This window comes from Stomoxys calcitrans, chromosome 2 (assembly GCF_963082655.1).
Source record: "Stomoxys calcitrans chromosome 2, idStoCalc2.1, whole genome shotgun sequence".
Classification (NCBI taxonomy): Eukaryota; Metazoa; Arthropoda; class Insecta; order Diptera; family Muscidae; genus Stomoxys; species Stomoxys calcitrans.
Window position 1 is genome coordinate 174,069,273 of NC_081553.1, and position 27,286 is coordinate 174,096,558.

At 38.6% G+C, this 27,286-nt stretch overlaps 1 protein-coding gene across 1 annotated transcript in view; it reads left to right on the top strand.

Moving 5' to 3' along the window:
* The window catches only part of LOC106091504 (uncharacterized), a 91,091-nt gene that overhangs the window by 40,611 nt on the left and 23,194 nt on the right, over positions 1-27,286 (top strand). The window contains exons 2-3 of the mRNA XM_059362817.1: positions 20,151-21,456; positions 21,900-22,228. Of these exons, the coding sequence (XP_059218800.1) occupies positions 20,591-21,456; positions 21,900-22,228 (1,195 nt within the window). The 5' untranslated portion in view covers positions 20,151-20,590. The remainder of the gene's footprint in view (positions 1-20,150; positions 21,457-21,899; positions 22,229-27,286) is intronic.

The following is a 27,286-nucleotide window of genomic DNA, read 5'->3' on the forward strand; positions in this document are numbered from 1 at the left end:
TAGGCAAACAAAAAATAATGAATAACGACTGTTATGCTATTGGAGCTATATCAAGTTATAGTCCGATTCGGACCATAAATGAATTTAATGCTGAACATTGTAGAAGGCATTGTGTAATATTTCTGTCCATTCGGATAAAAAGTGCGAATTGTAGGGGCTCAAGAAGAAAAATCGTTAGATTGGCTTAAATGGAAGCTGCATCAAGCTATAGATCGATTTAGACCATATTGTTAAAGGCTATGGGAGAAACCGTTGTACAAAATTTGTGCTAAATCGGAAGAGAATTGCTCTCTCTAGAGGCTCAAGAAGTTACGATATCACATGGGTTTATATGGCAACTAGATCAGGTTTTATACCGATTTACGCCATACTCATCACAGTTTTTGGAAGTCATATCCAAAGACCTCATGCAAAATTTTAGCTAAATCGGATGAGAATTGCGGCTCAAGAAGTCAAGATCCAAGATCGCTTTATATGGCACCCATACCATTCTATGATCCGATGTGAACCATACTTCGTACAAATACTGGAAGTGATACCAAAGCACCAATGCAAAATTACAGTCAAATCGGATAAGAATTGCGCCCTCTAGAGATTCAAGAAGTCAAGACCCAAGATCGGTTTATATGGCAGCTTTATCAAAATATGGACCGATTTGAACCATGCTCAACGCAGTTGTTGGAAGCAATAGCAAAACACCTCATTCAAAATTTCAGCTAAATCGAATGAGAATTGCGGCCTCCAGCGGCTCAAGAAGTCAAGATCCAAGATCGATTTATATGGCACCCATACCAGGTTAAGAACGCATTTGAGCCATACTTCGCAAACATATTGGAAGTAATACCAAACCACCACATGCAAAATTACAGCCATATCGGAAAAGAATTGCGCCTTCTAAATGCTCAAGAAGTCAAGACCACTGATCGGTTTATATGGCAGCTATATGAGGTTATGAAACGATTTAAACCATACTTAATGCAGTTGTTGGAAGTGATATCAAAAGACTACGTGCAAAGTTTCAGTCAAATCGAAAGAGAATTCGTCCTCTAGAGGCTTAAGAAGTGAAGACCCCAGATCGGTTTATATGACAGCTATATCAAAATATGGACCGATTTGGCCCATTTGTGCAAAATTTCAAGCGGCTAGCTTTACTCCTTCGAAAGTTAGCGTGGTTTCGACAGACAGATGGACGGACGGACGGACGGACAGACGGAAGGACATGGCTAGTTCGACTTAAAATGTCACGACGATCAAGAATATATATACTTTATGGGGCGCATATTTCGAGCAGTTACAAACAGAATAACGAAATTAGTATACCCCCATCCTATGGTGGAAGGTATAAAAAGGCTTTTTATTTGCCCTACATGTGATTGCATGTAAAATTTGTGTTATCTCGTTTGATTGAACAAAAAAGATTGTAATATCAAATAAGCAAACACAAATTTTACATGCAATCGAGTGTAGGACAGATAAAAAGCCTTTTTTGATCTAATGGTTAGTTAACGCTATTTGATTTGATTTTGAACGAACAAAATGTGTCTTATATGAATACAAAATCCAGAATGTACGAATTTGACATATATTTGACGAAAATGAAAAAACGAGTTCGAACAAATATTCGTCCCATGCTTGCCTTAGGCAAGCAATTAAAACTTTAACATGCTCTAAATGACCAACTTTGGAGCCCCATGGATCAGCCTCTGAATCCACTAGGGTTCCCGAATTTTGCGTACTTATTGGAAAACGCCTTAACGTTGGCTTTGAAAAGTTCTATCCGTTCAAAATTTCGCCAATTATTTCCAACATTTTTGGATTTGACAACACCGTGTGGTGATTGGTATACAAATTTTCGCCAAATTGTTTACTCTTTCTTAGAAATGTATAAAATTTAAATTAAATCGCTTAGAGTTGCTAATTTACTAGGAGATTGCATATAAACGTACCATGTATGATTATGCGTTTGTTCATTCCAGTCCATTCAATCAGAGTCAATTAGCGTAATTTGATCATTATCAATTTCATTGGTAAAATATTTATTAAGCGTAATATGAAGCCTCCGAAATTTGATTTAATTATACTTTTATGTATTGTCAGCAGAAACTTTACCAAACACACTGAATGTACAAACACAATCAATACATTATTTAATTTTAGACGTGCTTATTTAGGAATGGGGTTATTTCAAGTATAAAGCAGAAATAAAATAAACAAAATGTGTGTGTGTGTGTGCAAAATATCGTTAAATTTCTCTTTTCAAAGATCTTTTGTATAAAACATGTATATTGATTTTTAATGGATGCTATAAATAAACATGAGTTTTGAATTCTTACGGCCTTATTTACAAAGACTTAATGAAGCCTTAAGACAGGTTTATTTGACAGTTGCATGAAGGAAACCTGTCAAATATACCTATTTCAAATGTACATTATGTTTTGTGAAACCCGGTATTAATATATAGGTAGGAAAAAATCATCTTTATGTAGAGAGATATATAAATAGGGGCTTCGGAAAATAATTCAGAATCCTTATCCATATTATGACTGTAATTCCATTGTTTTAACTGCCGATTGTTATTTATTCATAATTTGGTGAAAGCTGTTGAGAATCGACTGCTAGCAGTTCACCTCCTGAGCCTCTTGCGCCTGTAATTTTCGTACTGCATTGTAGGCTCTAAAGTAAAAGTGCTTTTTGCTGAACAATAATACAGCAGACTGAACTCGTTAGTCCCGGCCGTCACGGTATAACTATGAGCACCACACAGGCTGAAACTCTGAGCTCCGACTTGTGTGGTGTCCATCGTTATCACGGGAAGCTTAGCTGAAAGCTACCGGGCGAGTCCACAGGTTGCGGATGGTGGAAAGCTCCGCTTTTATGCGGAGTAGCTGCAAATGCGGCCGCGGGCAGTCGGCGATTTTCGAGAGGAGAGTCTCAGTGAGGAGTCAGGTGGCACGGGCTCTTAATTAAATACTGAATGCCAATGATACTCGAGATGACAAGGCGAGTTATTGGCGCCAATGGCCAACATCAGCGTCTGTTCCCAGGTTAGGGGCGGCGAGCGTCGGATCTTGGAGCAAGCGGCTCACCACCACGAGGGATACATGTGCAATCCCACAAAACCCTTGCGGTTGGGGCGCTGGTCCATAAACCCGCCGCCGATTTTAACCATACTTAGCACAGTTGTTGAAAGTTATAACAAAACACGTCATGCAAATTTCCAGCCAAATCAGATGGGAACTGCACCCTCTAGAGGCTCAATAATTCTAAGCGGGAGAACGGTTTATATGGCGACTATATCAGGTTATGGACTGATGTATATTAAGCTTAGCACAGTTGTTGGGAATCATACCAGAATACTTCATGCGAAATTTCAGCCAAATCGGATAAGAAGTGCGCCCTCTAGATGCTTCAGAAGTCAAGACCCAAGGCCGGTTTATATGACAGCTATATCAGGTGATGTTCCGATTTGAACCATACCTTAAACAATTGTTGGAGGTGATACCAAACCACTCATACTAAATTAAGTTGTTGTCATAACAAAACACGTCGCGCCAAATTTCAGGCAAATCGAGTAATAATTGCGTCCTTCAGAGGCTCAAGAATTAAAATAGGGAGATCGGTTTATAAAGGAGCTGTATCTGGCTAATGGCCGATTCATACCATATTTGACACGTATGTTGAAGGTCAAGGGAGAATTTCAGCCAAATCGGATAATAATTACGCCCTCTGGAGGTTCCAGAAATCAAGATCCCAGATCGGTTGATATGACAGCTATATCAGGTTATGGACCGATTTGACCCATATTTAGCACAGTTGTTGGAAGTCATAGCAAATCACGTCATGCGGAATTTCAGCCATATCGGATAGGAATTGCCACCTCTAGAGGTTCAAGAAGTCAAGTCCCCAGATCGGTTTATATGACAGCTATACCAGGTTAAAGACCGATTTCAACCATACTTAGCAAAGTAGTTGGAAGTCATTATGAAACACGTTATGCCAAATTTCAGTCAAATCGGATAGGAATTGCTCACTCTGGAGGCTCAAGAATTCAAGATCCAAGATCGGTTTCTTTGGCAGCTGTATTAAAACATTGACCGATATGGTCCATTTACAATCCCATCCGACCTACACTAATAAAAAGTACTTGGGCAAAATTTCCAGCGGCTAGCTTAACTCCTTGGAAAGTTAGCGTGCTTTCGACAGACAGACGGACGGACATGGCTAGATCGACTTAAAATGGCATGACGATCAAAAATATAATTATGAAATTAGTATACCCCCATCCTAAGGTGGAGGGTATAAAAACGCATCCGTGGAAAATTTAAGCTCAATATCTTAACTTTTGAAGCGTGTAGAGTGATTACAATTGAAGGACACAGAGACGGACGCTCAGACGGACAGACACACAGACATAGTTAAGTCGATGTATTGCAAACGGAATGGCTGAATGATGGTAATTATAAAGAGAAGAAAAGGAAAAAGGAAGACCTGGTGAAAAATTGTGTGGGTAGTCTATTGAAGAGCCATTCAGGAATTAAGGCCTCTTTTCGAGCCTACGACTCGCGTATATAGTGGACAACTTCTGTGAGTTTTCTTAATACGCTCCTGGATATGACACTTTCAGTTTAGTCTGCTATCCAAGATCACCCTAAGTATTTGGCCTTGGTTATATCAACAGTGGACTATCCTAGAATTAAGCCGTCTTTTTGAGCCTATGGCTCGCGTATATAGTACACAACATCTGTGAGTTTTCTCAATACGCTCGTGGATATGACACTTTCAGTTTAGTTAACTTTCCAAGATCACCCCAAGTATTAGGCCTTGTTGATATCACAGCCGTTCTTTCCGGAAAATGTGGCGTAGATGGATTCAATTCCATCGTCAGTCAGGGGAATCTTAGTAGACTATTTGCTGTGGCCAACCATAGGAGTGGCAATGCAATGACCTTTGTAGCTTGTCCTGTGCCATCGATTTCTTTTTAACATAGGCCTATTGCTTGTATCTCTGCAATACGCTGGGAGTCGTACTCTTTATCAAGGTATCCACAATATGATCCATGGTTTTGTGAAGAGAGAACGTGGGACTTATAGGGTAATAGGCCGTTGGTGCAGCAGTTATTGCCTTATAGTTCTATGAGGTTTGATGCCGCATTAATTGCCTTATCGTTCTTGAGTATGACAACCAACATTGCCTCCTGCCAGGCCGTCCGAGAATCACCGATAGATGGAGAGCCATGTAGTTCGCCTCCTACTGTAGTAATGTCGGAAGTATTCCGTCAAGACCTGGTGACTTAAATGGGTGGGAGCTTTCCAATGCTTGCTTTATCAGACTCTCTTAATTATGGATAAAAAGGGCTTCGATTTATTTATAGCTTGCATTTATATGATTCCTTTGATATGCGCATTTATGACTACAGAATTCACTATTTGGCAAACCACCACCACTCTATCGTCCTTGAATATAATAGGAAAAATGTTGTAGGCAAATTAATTTGACTTTGGCTATTTTCCGTTTATACCATAAAGGCAAAGTCAATCAATTGCCACCCACGTAATTCTGGTGTTCGCCAAAGTATTTCTCATGTTTTTTATTCATTCATTTATTTACGTGTCTAGCGATTAAACACGAAATTGAAAATTGATTTAAAACTCAAAGTATGGCAATGCAAACAATATTATCGTCGTTTCTCCCCATGAACAGAATAAAAGAATTTGATTAATCGTAAGCCAGGGCAATATCGCCATCTGGCTACGAAATTTTCCGCTAATATGTAGAATACTGCGGCAAAAATTGTCGTAAATGTATGACTGGGAATATGACGAAAGGCACATTTGATTGAAATTGATGATGCGCACAAATGGTCTTGCGTACCTTTTCATGTAGGGCTGATGTTTATTAGAGTTTACATTGCCTCGGGAATTAGATTTTGTTTAACAAAAATAATCTATGCCCTAGTTTGAAAAGATTTATTTAAAAAACATAGCCAATTTGTTGGTATTGTATGGAAGAAGCGAAGGGAGGTGGGACTCTGTAAATTTTTTAATTTAATATTTTTTGCTATTATACGAGTATGTTGAAGACTTTTATTTGGAAATATGGAAATATTTTCAATAGCAATTTTATTTGCCAAAGCAATTAGATGTTAATGGATTTCATAGGCCATATAACTTCTTGCTGCAGTGGTGTTGTGTGTGTACACAGTTGCGTATGAGTTATGTGTGCTTGAGCCACAAAATCGCGTATACGTCATAAGTTCCACACCTGAGATTTTTGAAAATTTCTCTAATAAAAACGGAGATATTATCTTGTTGTAGGGCAAATTTTTCCTCATAATTTGCATTTTTATACGAACTAAGTGCCCTAGCTTGCTCAAAACATTTGAAAGTACTATGCGAACAATTTAAGGGGCAACGAACCGTTAGAATTTTTTTGTTGACCGCTAGTAATAGAAATTTCCACAAAGAAAAGCTAAGGCATTTGTTAAATTGTTAATGCTTCATTTTATGAGATCCTTGACAAGTACCACCATAAACAGTTAGCCCTCCCTTAAGTTGCTCCAACAATCAAATTGTCCAAAATGTTTGCTCTTTATAAAACAAGAGGTATCATTAGGCCAAAACATATATACAACACAGAAAATAGCACAAGAGAAAACTGGAAACATTTAGCAACTCAATAAAAAACAATGCTCATTGTGAACGTTTCCATGCCACTATTAGAATTTTTTTTGTTTTGATGGACACTAGCGTTTATGCCAAAATAGCATGGATAAACTGAAAAAACACCAAATAGATAAAAAAAATTGTATTTTCAAAGAAACAATTTAATACAGCAAAAGTGAAGAATTTGCATAAATTCTTTTGGTCAAGTTTATCTAAAAATGAGTGAAATTTTCTCTTAAAGAAGGAAAAAAATAAACATTACTGCTTAATATTCATAGGGTAAAATATGTTTTAGATTATCACCACCACCTCGTTTATATATGTAAACCACCTTTCATCAAAATCCTGTGAAAATTGCATACCTTATGTCCCACAGCAGTTTTATCGAAATATGATTCGGTTTGGACCAAATACTAATAGGTACAAGTCATTGTTCAATTGTGTATAATATACAATACAATATTTTAGTAGCTATATCTAAAAATAATTCGATCTAAACCATATACAACGTGGATGTCGTATGTGTGTCAAATTTCAGTTAAATCGGATTATAAATGCGCTTTTTGGGGCCAAGACTTTAAATCGAGATATTGGTCTATATGGCAGCTATATGCAAATCTTGATCGATTTAAATCAAATATGTGAAGGGGCTTAATTTAGCTCTCTGTCCCAAATTTTAACAACATTGGACAATAAATGCGCCTTTTATGGGCCCAAAACATTAAAACGACTGTCGCAAATTTTAGCAAAATCGGATAATAAATGTGGCTTTTATTGGCCTTAGACCCAAAATCGGCGGATCACGCTATATGGCAGCTATATCCAAATCTGGACCGATCTGAGCCAAATTGACGAAGGATGTCGAAGAGCCTAACACAACTCACTGTTCCAAATTTCAGCAAAATCGGATAATAAATGTGGCTTTTATGGGCCTAAGACCCTAAATCGGCGGATCGTTCTATATGGCAGCTAGATCCAAATCTGAACCGATCTGAGGCAAATTGACAATGGATGTCGAAGGGCCCAACGTAACTCTTTGTCCCAAATTTTATCAAAATTGGAAAATAAATGTGGCTTTTATGGGCCTATGACCCTAAATCGTCGGATCGGTCTCTATGACAGCTATATCCAAATCTGAATCGATCTGAGCCAAATAGACGAAGGATGTCGAAAGGCCCAGCACAACTCGATGTCCCAAATTTCAGCAAAATCGGATAATAATTGTGGCTTTTATGGGCCTAAGACCCTAAATCGGAGGATCGGTCTATATGGGGGCTATATAAAATCATTTGTGCAACTTTTTCTACCCCAGTGATTCTACTTTCTTTATGGTATTTAAATAGAAGGGATTTTTTTTAACATTCCCCCTAACCAGAATTGTCAAAAATGCCAGATCACGGAGATGGGTGCATTTATTTAAACGAAAGTTTGTATGCTCCATTATTGTAGTCCATACAAAGTGGTATAAAACTTTCGGGTTAAATAACCGTGGGGACGTCCTACCCCAAAACCTACCCAAATTTACATGTTTACCGATTGGGATAAATGAAATGTATTTAAGAGTAGAGTACGAACTTAAATATATTATTATTATATATTAAACTAGCTGGATAGAGCCCGCTCTGCTGAGCTTTCTTTCACTCTTTTATTTTTTGTGCGACTTTTACTGGCGTGGTCAGGAAAAAAGTCCCGTTTGGGGTGCTGGTACTGCCTTTCAGATATTTTGCCCCCATGTGGATTTCATTTTCGTGCTCTTCTCCCAAATACCTTTCATTCGAGCCTTATTTGGTGGGTAAATATATACGGTATGGGGGTATTTTTGGGGGATCATATATCAGATTCGTGCTCTAGTCTTAAATACCTTTCATTTGAACCCCATATTGTCATTCTAGGTTTATTTTTCCATTTGGTGGGTTTTGGGGAAAGTATGGGGGGGGGGGGGGGGGGTCCGTTCATTAAAGTTTGAATGTTAGATCTACTTCATTCCCTTGGTTTTGGTGCTGGATTGGAGATGCCAAACCCTTTGCCCCGAAAGTGAATAACAAATTCATACTCTGCTCCCAAAAACCACATTTAAGCCAAATATTACTATAGGCGGTAAATATGTGTGGTAAAGGGGGACTTTATGGTTTATATATAATTAACAAATATGTCCAGTTTAAGGGCTATGTGGGTTGGGGCGGCCCCCATGCCCTGAAAAAATATCAAGTTCTACTCTCAAATTTCTTTTACTTGAGACCCAGTTGCAATTTGTTTAGGGGGAGTTTATGGGTGAGACGACCTCCAAGCACTTGGCCTCAAAATTCTCCTATCAAATATCAATTATTTATTGCCATAGTAGGCAAACATGGCAGGTTTGAAGGGAGTTTAGGGGAAGGACCATGAAATAATATCAGCATCGTGCTAGAGTACGATTTTGATTGAGCCTCATAATGTTAAGCATTTTGAATATGGCTATCAAGATATTCAGGGCAACGGGTCTCGTTTAGATCCCAAAAGTTGAAACAGTGAGTAGTTTAAGGCTTCCCGACAACTGAACTAAATATGGTTCAGATCGGACTTTATTTAGATATAGCTATCATATGGACCGATCTGCCAAAACTTTTCATGCTAAATTTCAGTCAAATCGGATAATAATTGCGTCCTCTAGTGGCTCAAGAAGTCAAGATCCCAGATCGGTTTATATGGCAGTTATATCAAAACATGGACCGATATGGCCCATTTACAATCCCAACCAACCTACACTAATAAGAAGTATTTGTGCAAAATTTCAAGCGGCAAGCTTTACTCCTTCGAAATTTAGCGTGCTTTCGACAGAGAGACGGACGGACATGGCTAGATCGACTTAAAATGACATAACGACCAAAAATATAATTACTTTATGGGGTCTTGGACGAATATTTCGAGGAGTTACAAACATAATGACGAAATTAGTATACCCCCATCCTATGGTGGAGGGTAAAAAAGGAGGCCCCTTACCATTCCGCTTAAACTTTAAACGGACGGCACTCATTGAGGCCACTGTAGCGCAGAGGTTAGCATGTACGCCTATGACTCATTGAGGCCACCGTAGCGCAGAGGTTAGCATGTCCGCCTATGACGCTGAACGCCTGGGTTCGAATCCTGGCGAGACCATCAGAAAAAAATTTCAGCGATGGTTTTCCCCTCCTAAAGCTGGCAACATTTGTGAGGTACTATGCCATGTAAAACTTCTCTCCAAAGAGTTGTCGCACTGCGGTACGCCGTTCGGACTCGGCTATAAAAAGGAGGCCTCTTATCATTGAGCTTAAACTTAAATCGGACTGCACTCATTGATATGTGAGAAGTTTGCCCCTGTTCCCTAGTGGAATGTTCATGGGCAAAATTTGCATTACTCATTGATATTAGAGAAGTATCCCTAATGGAATGTTCATGGGAAATTTAGTTTAGTAGTAATTATTTACGAATGTCCTCAGCATTTCCAATATTTTTCAATGAGAAATTGAACCATAAACCATGTATTTTAACTGAGTAATAAAATGCTGCTGGATGTCTTCATGGTCCCATCTCATTATCTCTGTTAATAGTACCACACTTCACAACATAATTCACATACTGCCACGTGCAGTTTGTATTCCAGAGCGAACACTGTAGCACTCAATACGTAACAATTATGTTATAATTTATTACCAACAAAAGCCATTAATATTCAATTTTATACAATTTTCTGTGTCAAATGAGATTTCGATTAAAATTTTCCTAAGCAAAATTCTGCTCAAAAAACAAATAAATTGAAACCATTTTCTTCTCGACATAAGAGGCAAACAACTTCAATATCCATTAACACTCGACCCATTTCCTCCACATAATACTCTGTAATTGTCGATGTTTCAAATAAATCATATAAAACCAGGACATAAATAATTTTTCCAAAGCAAAATCTAATCCCAGAGGCAATGTAAACTCTAATAAACATCAGAACGACAAGAGAAAGAACAAGAGACCACTTGCTTACATCATCAATTTCAATCAAGAGTATGTTTTAAAATATTACTGGGGGGGTGAGGGGTGACAGTTATGGTCGTTATTTTGTAGGTGCTTACTAAAATATTACCAAAGAGACGACAATAATGGCTGAAATAAAAAAAAAAAAAAACAAGTAAAAGCGTGCTAAGTTCGGCCGGGCCTAACTTTAGATACCCACTACCTCGGGTATATATGTTAACCACTATTCGTCATAATCCGATGAAAACTGCAAATCTTATGCTTCCATGGCAGCTTTATCTAAATATGGTCCGATTTTGACCAAAATCGACACGAATATTGAGTGGTCTATTATGTACAAGTCATTGTTCAATTTTGTAGAACAATATTTTTGGTCTTTTTGGTAGTCATATCTTAATATAGATCTATCTGAACCATAAACCACACGGAAGTCGAAAAGCCTAACATAAGTCACTGTGTCAATAATAAATGCGTATAATAAATGCAAATCAAATCTGGACCGATATGGGCCAAATTGAAGAAGGACGTCGAAGAGCCTAACACAACTTACTGTCTCAAATTTTAGCGACATCGGACAATAAATGCGCCTTTTATGGGCCCAAAACCTAAAACCGATGGATCGGTCTATATGACAGCTATATCCAAATCAGGACCGATCTATGCCATATTGCAGAAGTATGTCAAGGGGCTTAATTGAACTCACAGTAAATTTCGGCGACATCGGACAATAAATGCGTCTTTTATGGGCCCAAAACCTGAAATCGAGAGATCAATCTATATGGCACTTATATCCAAATCTGGACCGATCTGGGCCAAATTGAAGAAAGCTGACGAAGGACATAACACAACTCATCGTCCCAAATTTCGGCAAAATTGGTCAATAAGTGCGCCCTTTATGGGCCCAAAACCTTATATCGAGAGATCGGTCTATATGGTAGCTATATCCAACTCTGGGCCGATCTGAGATAAATTGAAGAGGAATATCGGAGGCCCTAACACAACTCACTGTCCTAAATTTCGGCGACATCGGGCAATAAATGCGCCTTTCATGAGCCCAAAACTTTATATCGAGAGATTGTTGTATATGGCAGCTATAGCCAAATCTAGACCGATCTGAGTCAAATTGAAGAATAATGTCACTATCCAAAATTTCGGCGAAATCGGTCAATAAATACGCCCTTTATGGGCCCAAAACCCATACAACCCGAGAGATCGGTCTATATGACAGCTATATGCAAATCTGCACCGATTTGATCCAAATTGAAAAAGAATGTCGCTTGGCCTAATACAAATCACCGTCCAAAATTTCGGCGAAATCGGACAATAAGTGCATTTTTAAATCGGGAAATCGGTCTATATGGTAGATTTATTTAAATCTGGACCGATCTGGGCCAAATTGAAGAGGAATATTGAAGGGTCTAACATAACTCACTGTCTCAAATTTCAGCAAACTCGGCTTATAAATGTGGCTTTTATGGTCCTAAGAAGACCCTAAATGGGCGGATCGGTCTATATGGGGGCTATATCATGATAAAGTCCGATATAGCCCGTGTTCGAACTTAACTTGCTTATGAAAAAAAAAGAATCTGTGCAAAGTTTCAGCTAAATATCTCTAGTTTTGAAGACTGTAGCTTGATTTCAACAAACAGACGGACAGACGGACGGACATGGCTGGATCGTCTTAGATTTTTACGCTGATCATGAATATATATGCCTTATAGGGTCGGAAATGGATATTTCGATGTGTTGCAAACGGAATGACAAAATGAATATACCCTTATCCTTCGGTGGTGGGTATAAAAAATTATCAAAGATTTGTTTTAATATGAGGCCAAAACTTTGTAGGCTCTTTTTGTTTAAATTTCAATATTTTGGGGTATGTTGATGTAATGAGTGCAGTGAATGTAGTTTTATGCGTATATGTTGTACAAATACTTTTTCTTGTTAATTGTTTCATCTTGCCATGATAGCTGCGGATGTTATTATACTTTAAGTGATTAGTGGTTTGCCTGTGTACTCGGATTTCAAGTCTGAAGGTGGGATTCAAATCTCTAAAGGCCCAACAGCTGTGCTGGTGGTAGAGCAGTTTTGCCAGGAGCCACTATCTGTAGTCAACTGATTCGCAGAGGCTTCTGTTAAAGACTCCTGGTTCGGGTTATGATGGGAAAATCAATCCCCTGTAATTTGCCTAAGCCATCCTTATATAAGTCTTTGTACCGTCTATTACCATATACATTGTAGCTCCTTTCAGGGCAATTATAAATGGAGGTAATAAAACCTCTTCTGACAAATTTGGTGATCGAATCGAAATCAGTGCTTCCAAGAGCGCTCATCTGAAAATCCTATAGTGGTGTTTAATATTAGACCTGCTAAAGAGTATCATTTCTAAGGGTACATTGTGGCGTATGATGTATAATGGAAACCAAGATATCGTTCATACGCACCGGTGTTCAAATTTGGCCTCCTCTTTTCATATAAAGAAGAGCATGTGGTGAAAACCCCCACTTTGTAAATTATGAGTAAATTTATTTTAAGGCAAAATTCTTAAAACACATATACGATACAGGGAGAAAAAAAATTAGTAAAATTTTCGGAGCTATATTTTATGAAGTTTCAAATAGCAACCGTCATAAACATTAAGCCAGTCCTATGTTGGTTAGACAATTAAATGTCCCTCTTACTGTTCGTGTATTTCAAATAAAAAGATTAGAATAAAGTCTATTAAGCTAAAAAAATATACAGGAGAAAAAAGCACGAAACATTTAACAACGCAATAAAATACAACGGTCATTGTCTCCATTGCCATGCTACAAATGAACATTATCTTTGGCCCTTGTTTTTGCTGCTATGCTCTGGAGCTAATAGACTTGCGTAATGTAGCGATAGTATAGCAGGCTCAAAATACATGAAATTTAAGTAACGACACAAACTGTGAAAATAAATTCATTTTTGACCTCTGGCATTTAAAATTACGGTAGAACAATTCAGAGATAAGTAATGGGAAATATTTGCATAAATTCTTTTCTTTTTGGTTCAGATTATAAAACAGGGACAGAAACTTGGATAAAGCCAATGGTATTTGTTTGGTTTTTCGTTTTTTATTCAAGTATTAGACTTTTGTGTTATTTAAACAAGGTTAGTATTGTTAAACTTACATATAAGAATACAGCCTTAAGCCCATTGGCAATGTAAACTGTTAGATTTTGTACTTCAGGAAATTTGCAGTAATTACCAATGTGAAGTTTACACACATACCCAGTGCATCTCAGTGCATCTTATAACAAATTGGGAGATTAGAAAAAATAGTCTAACAAGTACATTAATGAAAACAAGTAAAAAGGCGTTAAGTTCGGCTGGGCCGAACTTTGGATACCCACCACCTCGAGTATATATATAAACCACCTTTCGTATAAATCGGGTGAAAAATGCATAGCTTATGCCCCATAGCAGCTATTGGGTTGCCCGAAAAGTAATTGCGGATTTTTCATATAGTCGGCGTTGACAAATTTTTTCACAGCTTGTGACTCTGTAATTGCATTCTTTCTTCTGTCAGTTATCAGCTGTTACTTTTAGCTTGCTTTAGAAAAAAAGTGTAAAAAAAGTATATTTGATTAAAGTTCATTCTAAGTTTTATTAAAAATGCATTTACTTTCTTTTAAAAAATCCGCAATTACTTTTTGGGTAACCCAATATATCGAAATATAATCCGATTTGAACCAAATATTTATAAGTACAAGTCACTGTTCAATTGTGTATAACGAAATATTGGTCTTTTAAACAGCTATATCTAAAAATAAACCGATCTGAACCATATACTTCACGAATGTCGAAAAGCCTAACATAAGTCACTGTTTAAAATTTCAGCGAAATCGGGTTATAAATGCGCCTTTTTTGGGGCCACGATTTAAAATCGAGGTATCGGCCTATATGGGAGCTATATCCAAATATGGACCGATTTGGGCCAAGTTTCAGAAAAATTTCGAAGGGCCAAACACAACTCGCTGTCTCAAAATTCGGGGACATCGGACAATAAATGCACCTTTTATGGGCGCAAAACCTTAAATCGAGAGATCGGTCTATATGGCAGTTATATCCAAATCTGGACCGATCTGAGCCAAATTAAAGAAGAAGAATGTCGAAGCGTCCAACACAACTCACTGTCCCGAATTTCGGCGACATCGGACAATAAATGTATCTGTACCGATCTAAGCCAAATTGAAGAATGAAGTCGTTGGGGCTAACACAACTCACTGTCCCAAATTTCGGCGACATCGGACAATAAATGCGCCTTTTATGGGCCCAAAACCTTAAATCAAGACATCGGTCAATATGGCAGCTATATCCAAATCTGGACCGATCTGTTCCATATTGCAGAAGTATGTCGAAGGGTCTACCACAACTCACTGTCCCAAATTTCGGCTTTTATGGGCTCAAACCCTTAAATCGGCGGATCGATCTATATGGCAGCTATATCCAAATCTGGACCGATCTGAGCCAAATTAAAGAAGAATGTCGAAGGGCCCAACACCACTTACTGTCCCAAATTTCGGCGATATTAGATAATAAATGCGCCTTTCAATGGGCCTAAGACCTTAAATCGAGAGATCGGTCAATGTGACAGCTATATTCAAATCTGGGCCGATCTAGACCAAATTGAAAAAGGATGTCGAAGGGTCTAACATAACTCACTGTCCAAATTTTAGCAAAATCGGACAATAAATGCGGTTTTTATGGGCCTAAGACCTTAAAACGGCGGATTTGTCTATATGACAGCTATGTCCAAATCTGGAGCGATCTGAGCCAAATTGAAGAAGGATGTCGAAGGGCCTAACATAACTCACTGTCCCAAATTTCAACAAAATCGCACCATAAATGTGGCTTTTATGGGCCATAGACCCTAAATCGGCGGATCGGTCTATATGGGGGCTATATAAAGATATAGTCCGATATTGCCCATCTTCGAACATAACCTTAACCTATGGACAAAAAAGAATCTGTTCAAAGTTTCAGCTAAATATCTCTATTTTTAAAGACTGTGGCGTGATTTCAACAGACAGACGGTCAGACGGACAGACGGACATGGCTAGATCGTCTTTGATTTTTACGGCGCTCAAGAATGTATGTTCTTTATAGGATCGGAAATGGATATTTCGATGTGTTGCAAACGTAGTGACAAAATGAATATAGCCCCATCCTTCGGTGGTGGGTATAAAAATTTTTTGTTTAAAAATGATGAATTTTGAAAAAGGCTTTACCATAAACGAATTTAAACGCGATCGGAAAATTATAAACTTTGTAGGGTCGCAAATGGATATTTCGATGTGTTACAAATGGAATGACTACATGAATAGACGGTATATATCCTATGGTGGTGGGTATAAAAGAATGTTACATCTATGGAATGGATCCGCCTCTGGATCCACTACGGTTCCCAAATTGTGTATACTTATCGAAAAACACCTCAATACTAACTATGTTAAGGTTCGTGTACATTTCTTTTCGTTCAAAAGATCCAGAATTATTGGCAACACTGTATAACGGTCGCTCAGTTTGCTACGCAACGTGCCTTCCGCGTTCGCTTCGAAATTCTTCCACACAAACTCGTAGGAACAAGCAAAACATGTGTTATTGGAATGGGCGTGAACTTCTCCAGAAGCCCCTCACTGTGAAAGAGTTACGTTATCAGCCTTTATAGGCCGCAATTTCTCGCCGATTTGGCTGAAACGTTCCACAATGACATCTACTATGGCGTGCGACAAGCTAAGTATGGCCCGAATCTGTCCATAGCTCCAATAGTAAAGCAACTTTTATTCATTACCCTTTGTTTGCCTGTAAAAGGTATACAGGGCAAAGAACTTGACAAATGACATCCATTGGGGAGGGTATGCGAGATTTGTCCCGACCAAACTGAGCACGCGTTTACTTGTTACTTGTTATACCCACCATCGTTCCATTTGCAACACACCAAAATATTCTTTTTCGATCCTGCAAGGTATGTATATTCATGGTCGTCGTAAAAATCTAAGACGAGCTAGCCATGTCCGTCCGTCTGCCTAACCTAACCTTATCCTTATATATATCTTGATATAGACCCCATAAAGACCGATCCGCCGCTAATAAAAACCACATTTATTATTCGACCTTGCTGAAATTTGGGACAGTGAGTTTTGTTAGGCCCTTTGACATCCTATGTCAATTTGGGCTTAATTGGTCCAGATTTGGATATAGCTGCCATATAGACCGATCCTCTGATTAAGGGTCTTAGGCCCATAAAAGCCACATTCACTATACGATTTTGCTGAAATTTGGAACAGTTGTGTTAAGCCCTTCGACATCCTTCGTTAATTTGGCCCGGATCGGTCCAGATTTGGTTATAGCTGTCATATAGACCGATCCGCCGATTTAGGGTCTTAGGCCCATAAAAGCCACATTTATTATCCGATATTGGTGAAATTTTGGACGGTGAGCTGTGTTAGACCCTTCGACATCTTTCTTCAATTTGGTCCTAATCGGTTCAGATTTGGATATAGCTGCCATATAGACCGATCCCTCGGTTTAAGGTTTTGAGCCCATAAAAGGCGCATTTATATTCCGATGTCGCCAAAATTTGGTGCAGTGAGTTATGTTAGACTCCTTAACATACTTCTGGAATATGGCACAGACCAGTTTGGATTTTGATATACCTGCCATATAGACAGATCTCTCGGTTTTAGGTTTGGGGGCAATAAAAAGCGCATTTATTGTCCAATGTTGGACAATTTGGGACAGTGAGTTGTGTTAGGCCCTTCGACATCCTACTTCAATTTGTCTCAGATCGGTCCAGATTTGGATATAGCTGCCATATAGACCGATCTCTCGATTTATTGCTTTTGGGCCCATAAAAGGCGCATTTATTGTCCGATGTTGCCGAAATTTGGGACAGAGAGTTAAGTTAAACCCCTCCACATATTTATACAATTTGGTCTAGATCGATCAAGATTTGCATATAGCTGCCATATAGACCCCAAAAAAGGCGCATTTATAGTCCGATTTTTCGTCATCCATGTTGTATATGGTTCAGATCGGTTTATTTTTAGATATAGCTACTAAAAAGACCAATATTTTGTTATAATACAATTGAAAAATGACTTGCACTATGGGACATAAGGTATGCAGTTTTCACCGGATTTTGATGAAAGGTGGTTTACATATATACCCGAGGTGGTGGGTATCCAAAGTTCGGCCCGGCTGAACTTAACGCCATTTTACTTGTTTTTTCTATAATTGGGATTAATTTTCCTAATTATTTAGCACTTTGTAGTTAATTGCTGAATTGTGACACTTTTGTGGGCTCAATATTAACGGCATCATATCAAGCAGTAGAACCTGGCCTTTGAGTTGTAGTTGGCAGTGTTTAGTAATCATTATTCCTATTTATTTGCCATTCACATGGGCTCTTGCACTTCACCCACAACTCCCTGTGCGGATCAGCAGAACACTGCTAATGAACGGCTATCTTGTAATTATGTTTACCTCACTGTTATGTGTTGTTGTTGGAAATCACTGTTTAAATGATATTCGTTATTATATCACATTCCTGGCTGCGTCGCTATCTGTAGCTGGTAGTGTAGAACCTCGATTTACCATTCACATTCCGAAATTTGGAGTGTACACGATCCCCACGCATGGGCAGGCGCCTCCCGGTCGGCAGGGGTGGGTGAAAAGAAATGGGAACAAACAACAAAGTCCGATATGAGGACTAGGAGCCATAAAAAACGCACTTATTACCCAATTTGGCTGAAATTTGATACAATGAGTTTTATGAGATCCCTTGACGTCCGTGTAGAGTTTTATCTAGATCGAATATACGTTGTGTGAATTCATAAATGTTGTATTTTCCAGCGGATTTTGACGAAATGTGGTTTGTATATACATGTTTCTGAGGTGGTAGGTATCCAAAGTTGGGGTCAGCCGAAATTAATGACTTTTTACTTGTTCTAAATCAGACATTTTTGTACCATCTACCATAGGATGGGGTATACTAATTTCGTCATTCCATTGGTAACACATCGATATATTGATCTGAGACCCACCAAAGTATATATATTCTTGATCGTTTTGACATTCTATGTCGCTTTAGCCCTATCCGTCTGTCCGTCCGTCCGTCTGTCGAAAGCACGCTAACTTTGGAAGGAATAAAGCTTAAAATTTTGCACGAATACTTCCTACGAGTGTGAGTCGGTTGGGATTGTTGAGGGCGCAATTATTATACGATTTGGCTGAAATTTTGTTTGAAGTGTTTTGGTTTGTCATTCAACAACTGTGTTAAGTACGGTTCATTTCCTGACATAGCTCCCATATACACAGATTTTGGATCTTGCTTTTTTGAGCCGCAAGAGGGCGCAATAATTAACAGTTTAGGTTGAAGTGGTTTGTTTTGACTTCCAACGACTGTGCCAAGTATGGTCTTAATCGGTTCACAGCCTCATATAGTTCACATGCAAACCGATTTCTGATCTTGACTTCTTGAGCCGCTAGATGGCGCAATTATTATCTGATTTGGAATTTTGCAGGAAGTGCTTTGGTTTGACAATCATCAACTTTGCCAAGTATGGTCTAAATCGTTTCATTACCTGATATAGCTCCCATATATACCGATTTCGGATCTTGCTTTCATGAGCCGCTAGAGGGCGCAATAATTTACCGATTTCGCTGAAATTTTGTATGAAGTGGTTTATTTTATTTTCCGACAACTATGCCAAATATGGCTTTAATCGGGTCACAACCAGATAAAGCTCCCACGACTGTGCCAAATATGGTCTTAGTCGGTTCACAACCTGATATAGTTCCCATATAAACCGATTTCTGATCTTTACTTTTTGAGCCGTTAGATGGATTAGATTTTAATCGGATCACAACCAGATATTGGGAGCTCCCGATTTTTTTAAGCCACTTAAGCTAGCAATTTTATCCAATTTGTCCGAAATTTTGCACAATGAACTGCACTTTGGTCTCCAACAGCCATACCAGGTATGGCTACAATATGTTCATAACTTGGTATAGTTCAAATAAATAGCATAGAAATCCTAATCCATTTTGTTTTGTTTGCCAATAAAGAGATATCTGGCAAAGAACGTGAAAAATGCGCTCCATGGTTTGGCCGGGCCGAATCTTATATACCATGGATAGTCTATAAGATTCGGCCCGGCCAAACTTGGCAAGATTTTACTTGTTTTTTACAACGCTATCTTAACGTTGAGCAATTAAGCAAGAAAAGGAAGCCTTGTTGGCGATTTACCGTAAGCTTTTGTTAAGAGAACTCCCATCAAAATTGTTAATGCCTTGAAAAATGAGACACAATAATATTGCCATAATCCCTTTGTCATGCTGAAGGCTCTACTTGTCCACACAAAAAAAAAAAAATAAAAACAACTTAATTAACACTCATTAATAATTTTCCATCTTTGTTCATGGCTTATGAAATTAATTTTTTTTTTGTATTTTTGTTGCTTTTCAATTTTGCAGAAATCTTCGTGGGGCTTAACAACCAAAGTACGCCAAATTTATTGTAGCTGGCCAGCAAAAAAGATGAAGGAAAATGAAGTGGCATTTCTTGACGTGACTCTTAACAAATGTTTGAAGGCATAGGGCCATCTATGTTGAAGATGCTCCTACAATGCTTTAGAGGACAATAACTTTTGAGAAATGAAATAACTAGAAAGGCGCACACAAACGCACACACACACACCCATCAAAAGGAAATATAACAGCAACAACAAATATTCGAAAACATGCCAACAGACTTGTGAACCAAAGAGGATAACACAACCATGAAGAGATTCATCGTCAGTGTCTCTGTCATCAAAATTAATTGCACTAAGATTTGTTAATGTGCCCAAGTCAAGGGAGAGGCACAAAAAGTGACATAAGTTTTTTCTCTTGCTAATTTGGCAAACAAGTTGACTATGTTGCCCAAACAACGACTACGAGAAGGAGGTGGAGGTCTCAATCAGAAACGTTTGCCCCAAAATAGCTTGAAAAATGTCCTGACCTGCCTACTTGTGACTTTGTTGCTGCTCTTTGAAGGCCACACCATACAGGCAACACCCATTACAAGGTTAGGGCAGCAACAACAACAGCAAGAACAACATCGCCATCAGCTACACAATCAACATCAACAGGAGCGTCCCCACCACCATCAGCAACAGCAGCAGAGGCAGGAGCAGCATCAGCAGTCCCAAGAGAAAAACGGCCACGACTGTGAACACAAGAGCCTGGCCGAACTCATCAAGAGTAGTCCCATAATACTTAAAGCTCTGGGTTCCCACATCATTACCAGCTTTGAAGAAGATGAAGAACTGCGCTTTGTGCAAAGCAATGGTGACGATGGTCTTTTCTCCTCGTCCTGGCAAAGTGAGCAAAATGAATTCGTAAGAGGATTCAAAAGGACTTCACCCTTGTCCTCTTCGTCCTCATCCTCGGCGGGTTCATCCACATTTCCAGACTCATTCAATGCAAGAAGTATGGCCCAGCTTACCGCCAAACAAAAGCAAAATCGTCTGCAACGTTTGCAGCATGAAAGAATGGTGGATGGCGACGCCATTCTGGCGTACTCATCCCAGAATAGTGATACCCTTTTAATAACATTGACACCGGACACCATTTACAAAGGAGCATCTTTGCTAAAAACTGCCACAAATGCTGCAGTCCCGCCATTCAACATGCGCGGCAGCAGCTCCAGTTTTGGCAGTGGTGTTAATAGCGACAGTGGTGGTGATGCAAACAATGATGGTGATTCATTGTACTCCTCAACCGAATCTATGGTTGAAGGGTAAGTAGAGTTGAGAATGTTAGCGACAAAGCGGCGTAGAAGCCTTTCGCTTTTTCGGTTTTTCCCTTTTGCGGGATATTTTTTTCGTGGCTTGCAGATTAAATTTTTAATTTCCCTCAAGGTTTGACTTTACGAACGAACTCAAAATTGAAAAATTAAATTTAAATTTTCTTTCGTGTCATGTCAGCCACATTCCACAGCCATGGCCCTATTCATCGCATTCATGCGCTAAATGAAATTTCTATGGTTTCCTCTAATCGGATTCCCTTACCAGCTGGAAACCATTCAATTTTAATTTAATATCGAAAAAAGCTCTAAAGGCGAAAACTCTGTTACATTCAATTTAATTATCTTTGCTCTGCAACTCCTTCCACGGTCCCCAGCGATATTCAATATTTTTAATTTTTATTTCTATATTTTTTGTTTTTTTTTTTTTTTTTCAGGCAATTAAATGCAACTGTTCAACCATTATCCTGTTTTGATGAAAATTTATTAAAAATGCTACCGACTGATTTAATTATCTTTGGCAAATTGATAACAATGGACCAACAACCACTACGCCAACATCAGCAACAAAAGCAGCAGCAGCAGCAACCAATGGATCCAATAAACGGTCATCGTGGTTATGGAGGGACAGCTATGCCATCCTCACCATCAGCATCAGCACACCAACAGCCGCAGCCACAACAGCAAAAGGATTTGTTAAAGATCAGCATAAATGGTTTGCATCGATGGTCACCGCAGTTCGAGAGTTACATATGGACACACTTGGGTAAGAATGAAATCCGTAGGAAAAACCAGTAAGGAAAGGCAAAAGTCGGGCGGTGCCGACTCTAATACCCTCTCTAATTCTGAGCCAATTATGGTGGACCTCGGCGAAAGTTTTAATATGGTTTATTAAACAATCCGCATCAAATTTCGAGCAAATATGTTCAAACTGTAATAACTCCGGTTGACATATGACAACATCATTTATGTCCGTTTTGAGAATTGGGGAGGCCCCGTAGACACCTTGGACCAAATTCTTATAGCAGATGTGTACTCAACTTCCAAATATCTATCATTAGATACCCATATTGTTCCAATGGGCAAATTTGTAATGCTGGGGGATTTTGAGGGTGAGGAGCGTTATCAGACACCAAAAAATAAATTGTTGTGTCAGATTTCATTTGATACCCATATTGCTCAAAGCGGTGAAAGTGTCCTGTTGAACCCAACAGGACACTTTGTTGTTGGGGGTGGGGGCCCCCCGACCCTTGGGGTAACATTTTAATCCCAAGTTCGTACTTTACTCTTAAATACCTTTCATTTAATACCCATATTGCCCAAAGCGGGCAAAGTGTTCTCTTCGTGCTTTTTTGGGTGAAGTATGTCGAGGGGCCTAACACAACTCACGGTCACAAATTTTGCCAAAATCGGACAATAAATGCGCCTTTTATGGGCGCAAAACATTAAATCGAGAGATCGGTCCATATGGCAGCTATATTCAAATCTGGACCGATCTGAGTGAAATTGAAAAGGAATGTCAAAGGGCTTAACACAACTCACGGTCCCAAATTTTGCCAAAATCGGATAATAAATGCGCCTTTTATGGGCGCAAAACATTAAATCGAGAGATCGGTCTATATGGCAGCTATATCCAAATCTGGAGCGATCTGTGCCATAATGCAGAAGTATGTCGAGGGGCTTAAGTTAACTCACTTAAATTTTGGCGACATCAGAAAATAAATACGCCTTTTATAGGCCCAAAACCTTACATCGAGAGATCAGTCAGCTATATGGCAGCTATATCCAAAATTAAAGGAAGACGTCGATGGGCATAAGACAACTCACTGTCTCAAATTTCAGCCATATCGAATAATAAATGTGGTTTTTATGGGTTTAAGACCCTATATCCAAATCTGAACTGATCTGTCCTAAATTGACATAGGAAGTCGAAGGGCGTAACACAACTCACTGTCCCAAATTTCAGCAAAGTCGGATAATAAATGTGGCTTTTATGGGCCTAAGACCCTAAATCGGAGGATCGGTCTATATGGCAGTTGTATCCAAATCTGAACCGATCTGAGCCAAATTGACAAAGGTTGTCGAAGGGCCTAACACAACTCACCGACCCAAATTTCAGCAAAATCGGATAATAAATGTGGCTTTTATTGGCCTAAGACCCTAAATCAGCAGATCGGTGTTTATGGCAGCTATATCCAAATCTGACCCGATCTGAGCCAAATTACCGAGGCATGTCGAAGGGCCTAACACAACTCACTGTCCCAAATTTCAGCAAAATCGGATAATAAATATGCCTTTTATGGGCCTAGGACCCTAAATCGGCGGATCGGTCTATATGGGGGCTATATCAAGATATAGTCCGATATAGCCCATCTTCGAACTTAACCTGCTTATGAATAAAAAAAAGAATCTGTGCAAAGTTTCAGTTTAATATCTCTATTTTTAAAGACTGTAGCGTGACAGACAGACAGAGGGACACGTCTAGATCGTCTATAAATGATAACTATTTGCTGTGGTTTACATGCCGGCGAAGTCATTTGGTCATGCTTCTTCCTCGACGATGTCAATTTTCACTTTACTATGAATGGACAACGCCACCGCACCATTCTCAACGATTTTTTTTTATACCCTACACCACTACTGAGGTACAGGGTATTATAACTTAGTGAATTAGTTTGTAACACCAAAAAGGAAGAGAGTTAGACCCATTGACAAGTATACCGATCGACTTAGAATCACTTTCTGATTCGATTTAGCTATGTCAGTCTGTCTGTCTGTCCGTCTGTCCTTTTTAATTTGTGTACAAACTACAGGTCGCAATTTTCATCCTATCGTCTTTAAATTTGGAATGGGCATGTTTTTCGGCCTAGAAGCAAGCCTATTGAAAAAATTCGTTCAGATTTGGATATAGCTCCATATATATACGTTCTCCGATTTGCAGTAATAACGCAATAAAATGTTCATTTGTTAACTGATTCTCTCGAAATTTGGCAGAAAGTATATTCTTATGACTCCCGACCCTACAGATGAATTGTATATAAATCGGTTCAGATTTATTGTTTGATGGCTTCGCCTGGATTCGAACCGAGGCGTTCAGCGTCATAGGCGGACATGCTAAATTTTTTGATGGCTTCGCCTGGATTCGAACCAAGGCGTTCAGCGTCATAGGCGGACATGCTAACCTCTGTGCTACGATGATCTCTACTACTATATCCGTAGTTATAACTTAATAGGCTCTGGTCTCGATCATATTTTATTCAGGTCCCGAGAACTCTTACAAGTAACATTTTTAGACAATAAATTTGCTTTTTAATGGATCAAGATCCTAAATTGGAAGATCTGTCGGGAGGCAGAAAAAAAGTCACTATTTCAAATTTCAACGAAATCGGGTAAGAAAAAAGCTTTTATGAGCTTCAGACCCTTTATCGGCATATCGGTCTATATGACAACTATATTTAAATACTGTCCGATTTTTACCATATTTGGGTCAGGTGGCGGGTGGCTTAAAACAAGTCACTGATTCAAATGTCAGAGAAATTGGGTAATAAATGCAGCTTTTATGGGTTCCAGACCCTTAAACGGCAGATCGGTCTATATAGCAGCTATATCCAAATATAGTTCGATCTGAAACATATTTGGGGCGGATATCGGGAGGCTTGAAACAACTCACTGTTTCAAATTTCCATGATTGCACTAATATTGTAATGATATGTAACGATTTGCACTAATATTGTAATGAAATAGTCATTCGTTAATCGATTCTCTCGAAATATTTCAGGAAGGATTTTCTCTAGACTCTTGACATTACTGGCGAATTTCATGGAAATCGGTTCAGATTTAGATATAGTTCTCACATATATATATAACTCGATCTTCACTCCTAGAGCCACTGCAAGCGCATTTATTGACCAATCTTCTCGAAAATTTGTACAACCTTTTCCTCGATAACTTCCACAATGTCTATAAAGTTTATTCGAAATCGGTTCAGATTTAGACATAGCTCCCATATATATGTTCGTCCTATCCGATTGTCATTTGTTAATCGATTTTCTCCAAATTTGTTAGGAAGGATTTTCTCTTGACTCTCGACATTATAGAGGAATTTCAAAGAAATCGGTTCAGATTTAGATATGCATGTATTGGGTTGCCCAAAAAGTAATTGCGGATTTTTCATATAGTCGGCTTTGAAAATTTTTTCACAGCTTGTGACTCTGTAATTGCATTCTTTCTTCTGTCAGTCATCAACTGTTACTTTTAGCTTGCTTTAGAAAAAAAGTGTGAAAAGTATATTTGATTAAAGTTCATTCTAAGTTTTATTAAAAATGCATTTACTTTCTTTTAAAAAATCCGCAATTACTTTTTGGGCAACCCATATATCGCCCCATTTTCACTTCTAGAGTCACTGCAAGCGCATGTTTTTTATCAATCTTGCCAAAATTTTGAACAACGCTTTTCTCGTCGAGCACCATGTTATCTGAGAAGTTTGCTCGAAATTGCCAATACAAGCCAAAGTATACAACATTATGAATGTTGTACTTTATGGCAAACTAATAGAACCTCCTATAGCGCAATTTAGTATAATAAAATGTTGAATGAAATTACTTTTTAAAACAATTTCCTTACAATTTAAGTTCCTTTCAATTACATTATACTAATGACGTTGGTGTTGTATGTTTAAATGCACTCGATTGTGTTCAACTACTCTTTAATCCACATTGCTCAAATGAAAGTAAGCTATGCTTAACTTCGTTTGAGCTACCCCAACTGTCAACTAAAAGTATTGTAATGCGATCTACTATCGTAAATACGTATCAATTTTACCCTCTGAGCTATACTTCCACGCTTTTCGTTTTCTGCACAAAAATGGAAACACAAACAAAAAAGAAGGAAAAACAATTTCAGTAAAAATGCTACAAAACTGATAAAAATGCAAACTGGAAAAAACCCAAGCGGAAGAGAAAAAAACTAAAACAACGCAACCAAACTAAGTACATAAATGCGAGTAAGTCAATGTACTCCGAGTGAGAAATGAACTCAATTGTAATTTAATGTAGTGTCATAGAAACTTAAGCCACTTCATATATTTTATAAAAGTCTGCATCGCCAGCCAAACACCCATCATGAATCGCACCATCCACCACAAATCAAACCAAGCCCCATCGACGCAAGTAACCACTTGGGACAAGCAAAAAAGTCGATGAAAAGTGTACGTGATAACGCATTCATATCACGGAGTTCAAGAGCGGAATTCGAATTGAAATGAAATGAAGTGAAAGAATGAATTCCATCAAATGCATGTCATATTCTTTTTTGAACTCAAGTCATTCCCAATGGGCACTCTGAGCTCATATATACGAGATGTGGCCGGAAAATAATGGGAGTTTTAAATTTTGATTACAATACCAATTGCAATAGCAGCCAGTCTTAGTAAGCCTTTGAAAAACTGAAGGTTTGTTTGTTATGCATGGGGAGGATAAAATCTCAACTAAACTCTTCCACACATAGAGACTGGAGCAACAGCTGGTACATATAACAGGAGAGGCTTCAGCTGCAAAATTTCAGATGGTTTCAACCTCTTACAAAGCAAGTGTATTTATCGAGTGTCTCTTTTGTATCTTCTTCTATTATATAAAAATTAAATTGTTGCGACCACCCCAACCCTCCAAAACAGGCCTAAAATTACATGTTTACCGATTGGGGCAATAGTCGCCCCACCTAGTATATTGTCGCCCCACCCTAGTATATTGTCGCCCCACCCTAGTATATTGTCTAACTTTTAGGCTGAGCTACAATTTTGAAATTTGGGATACAGATACATCTTGGC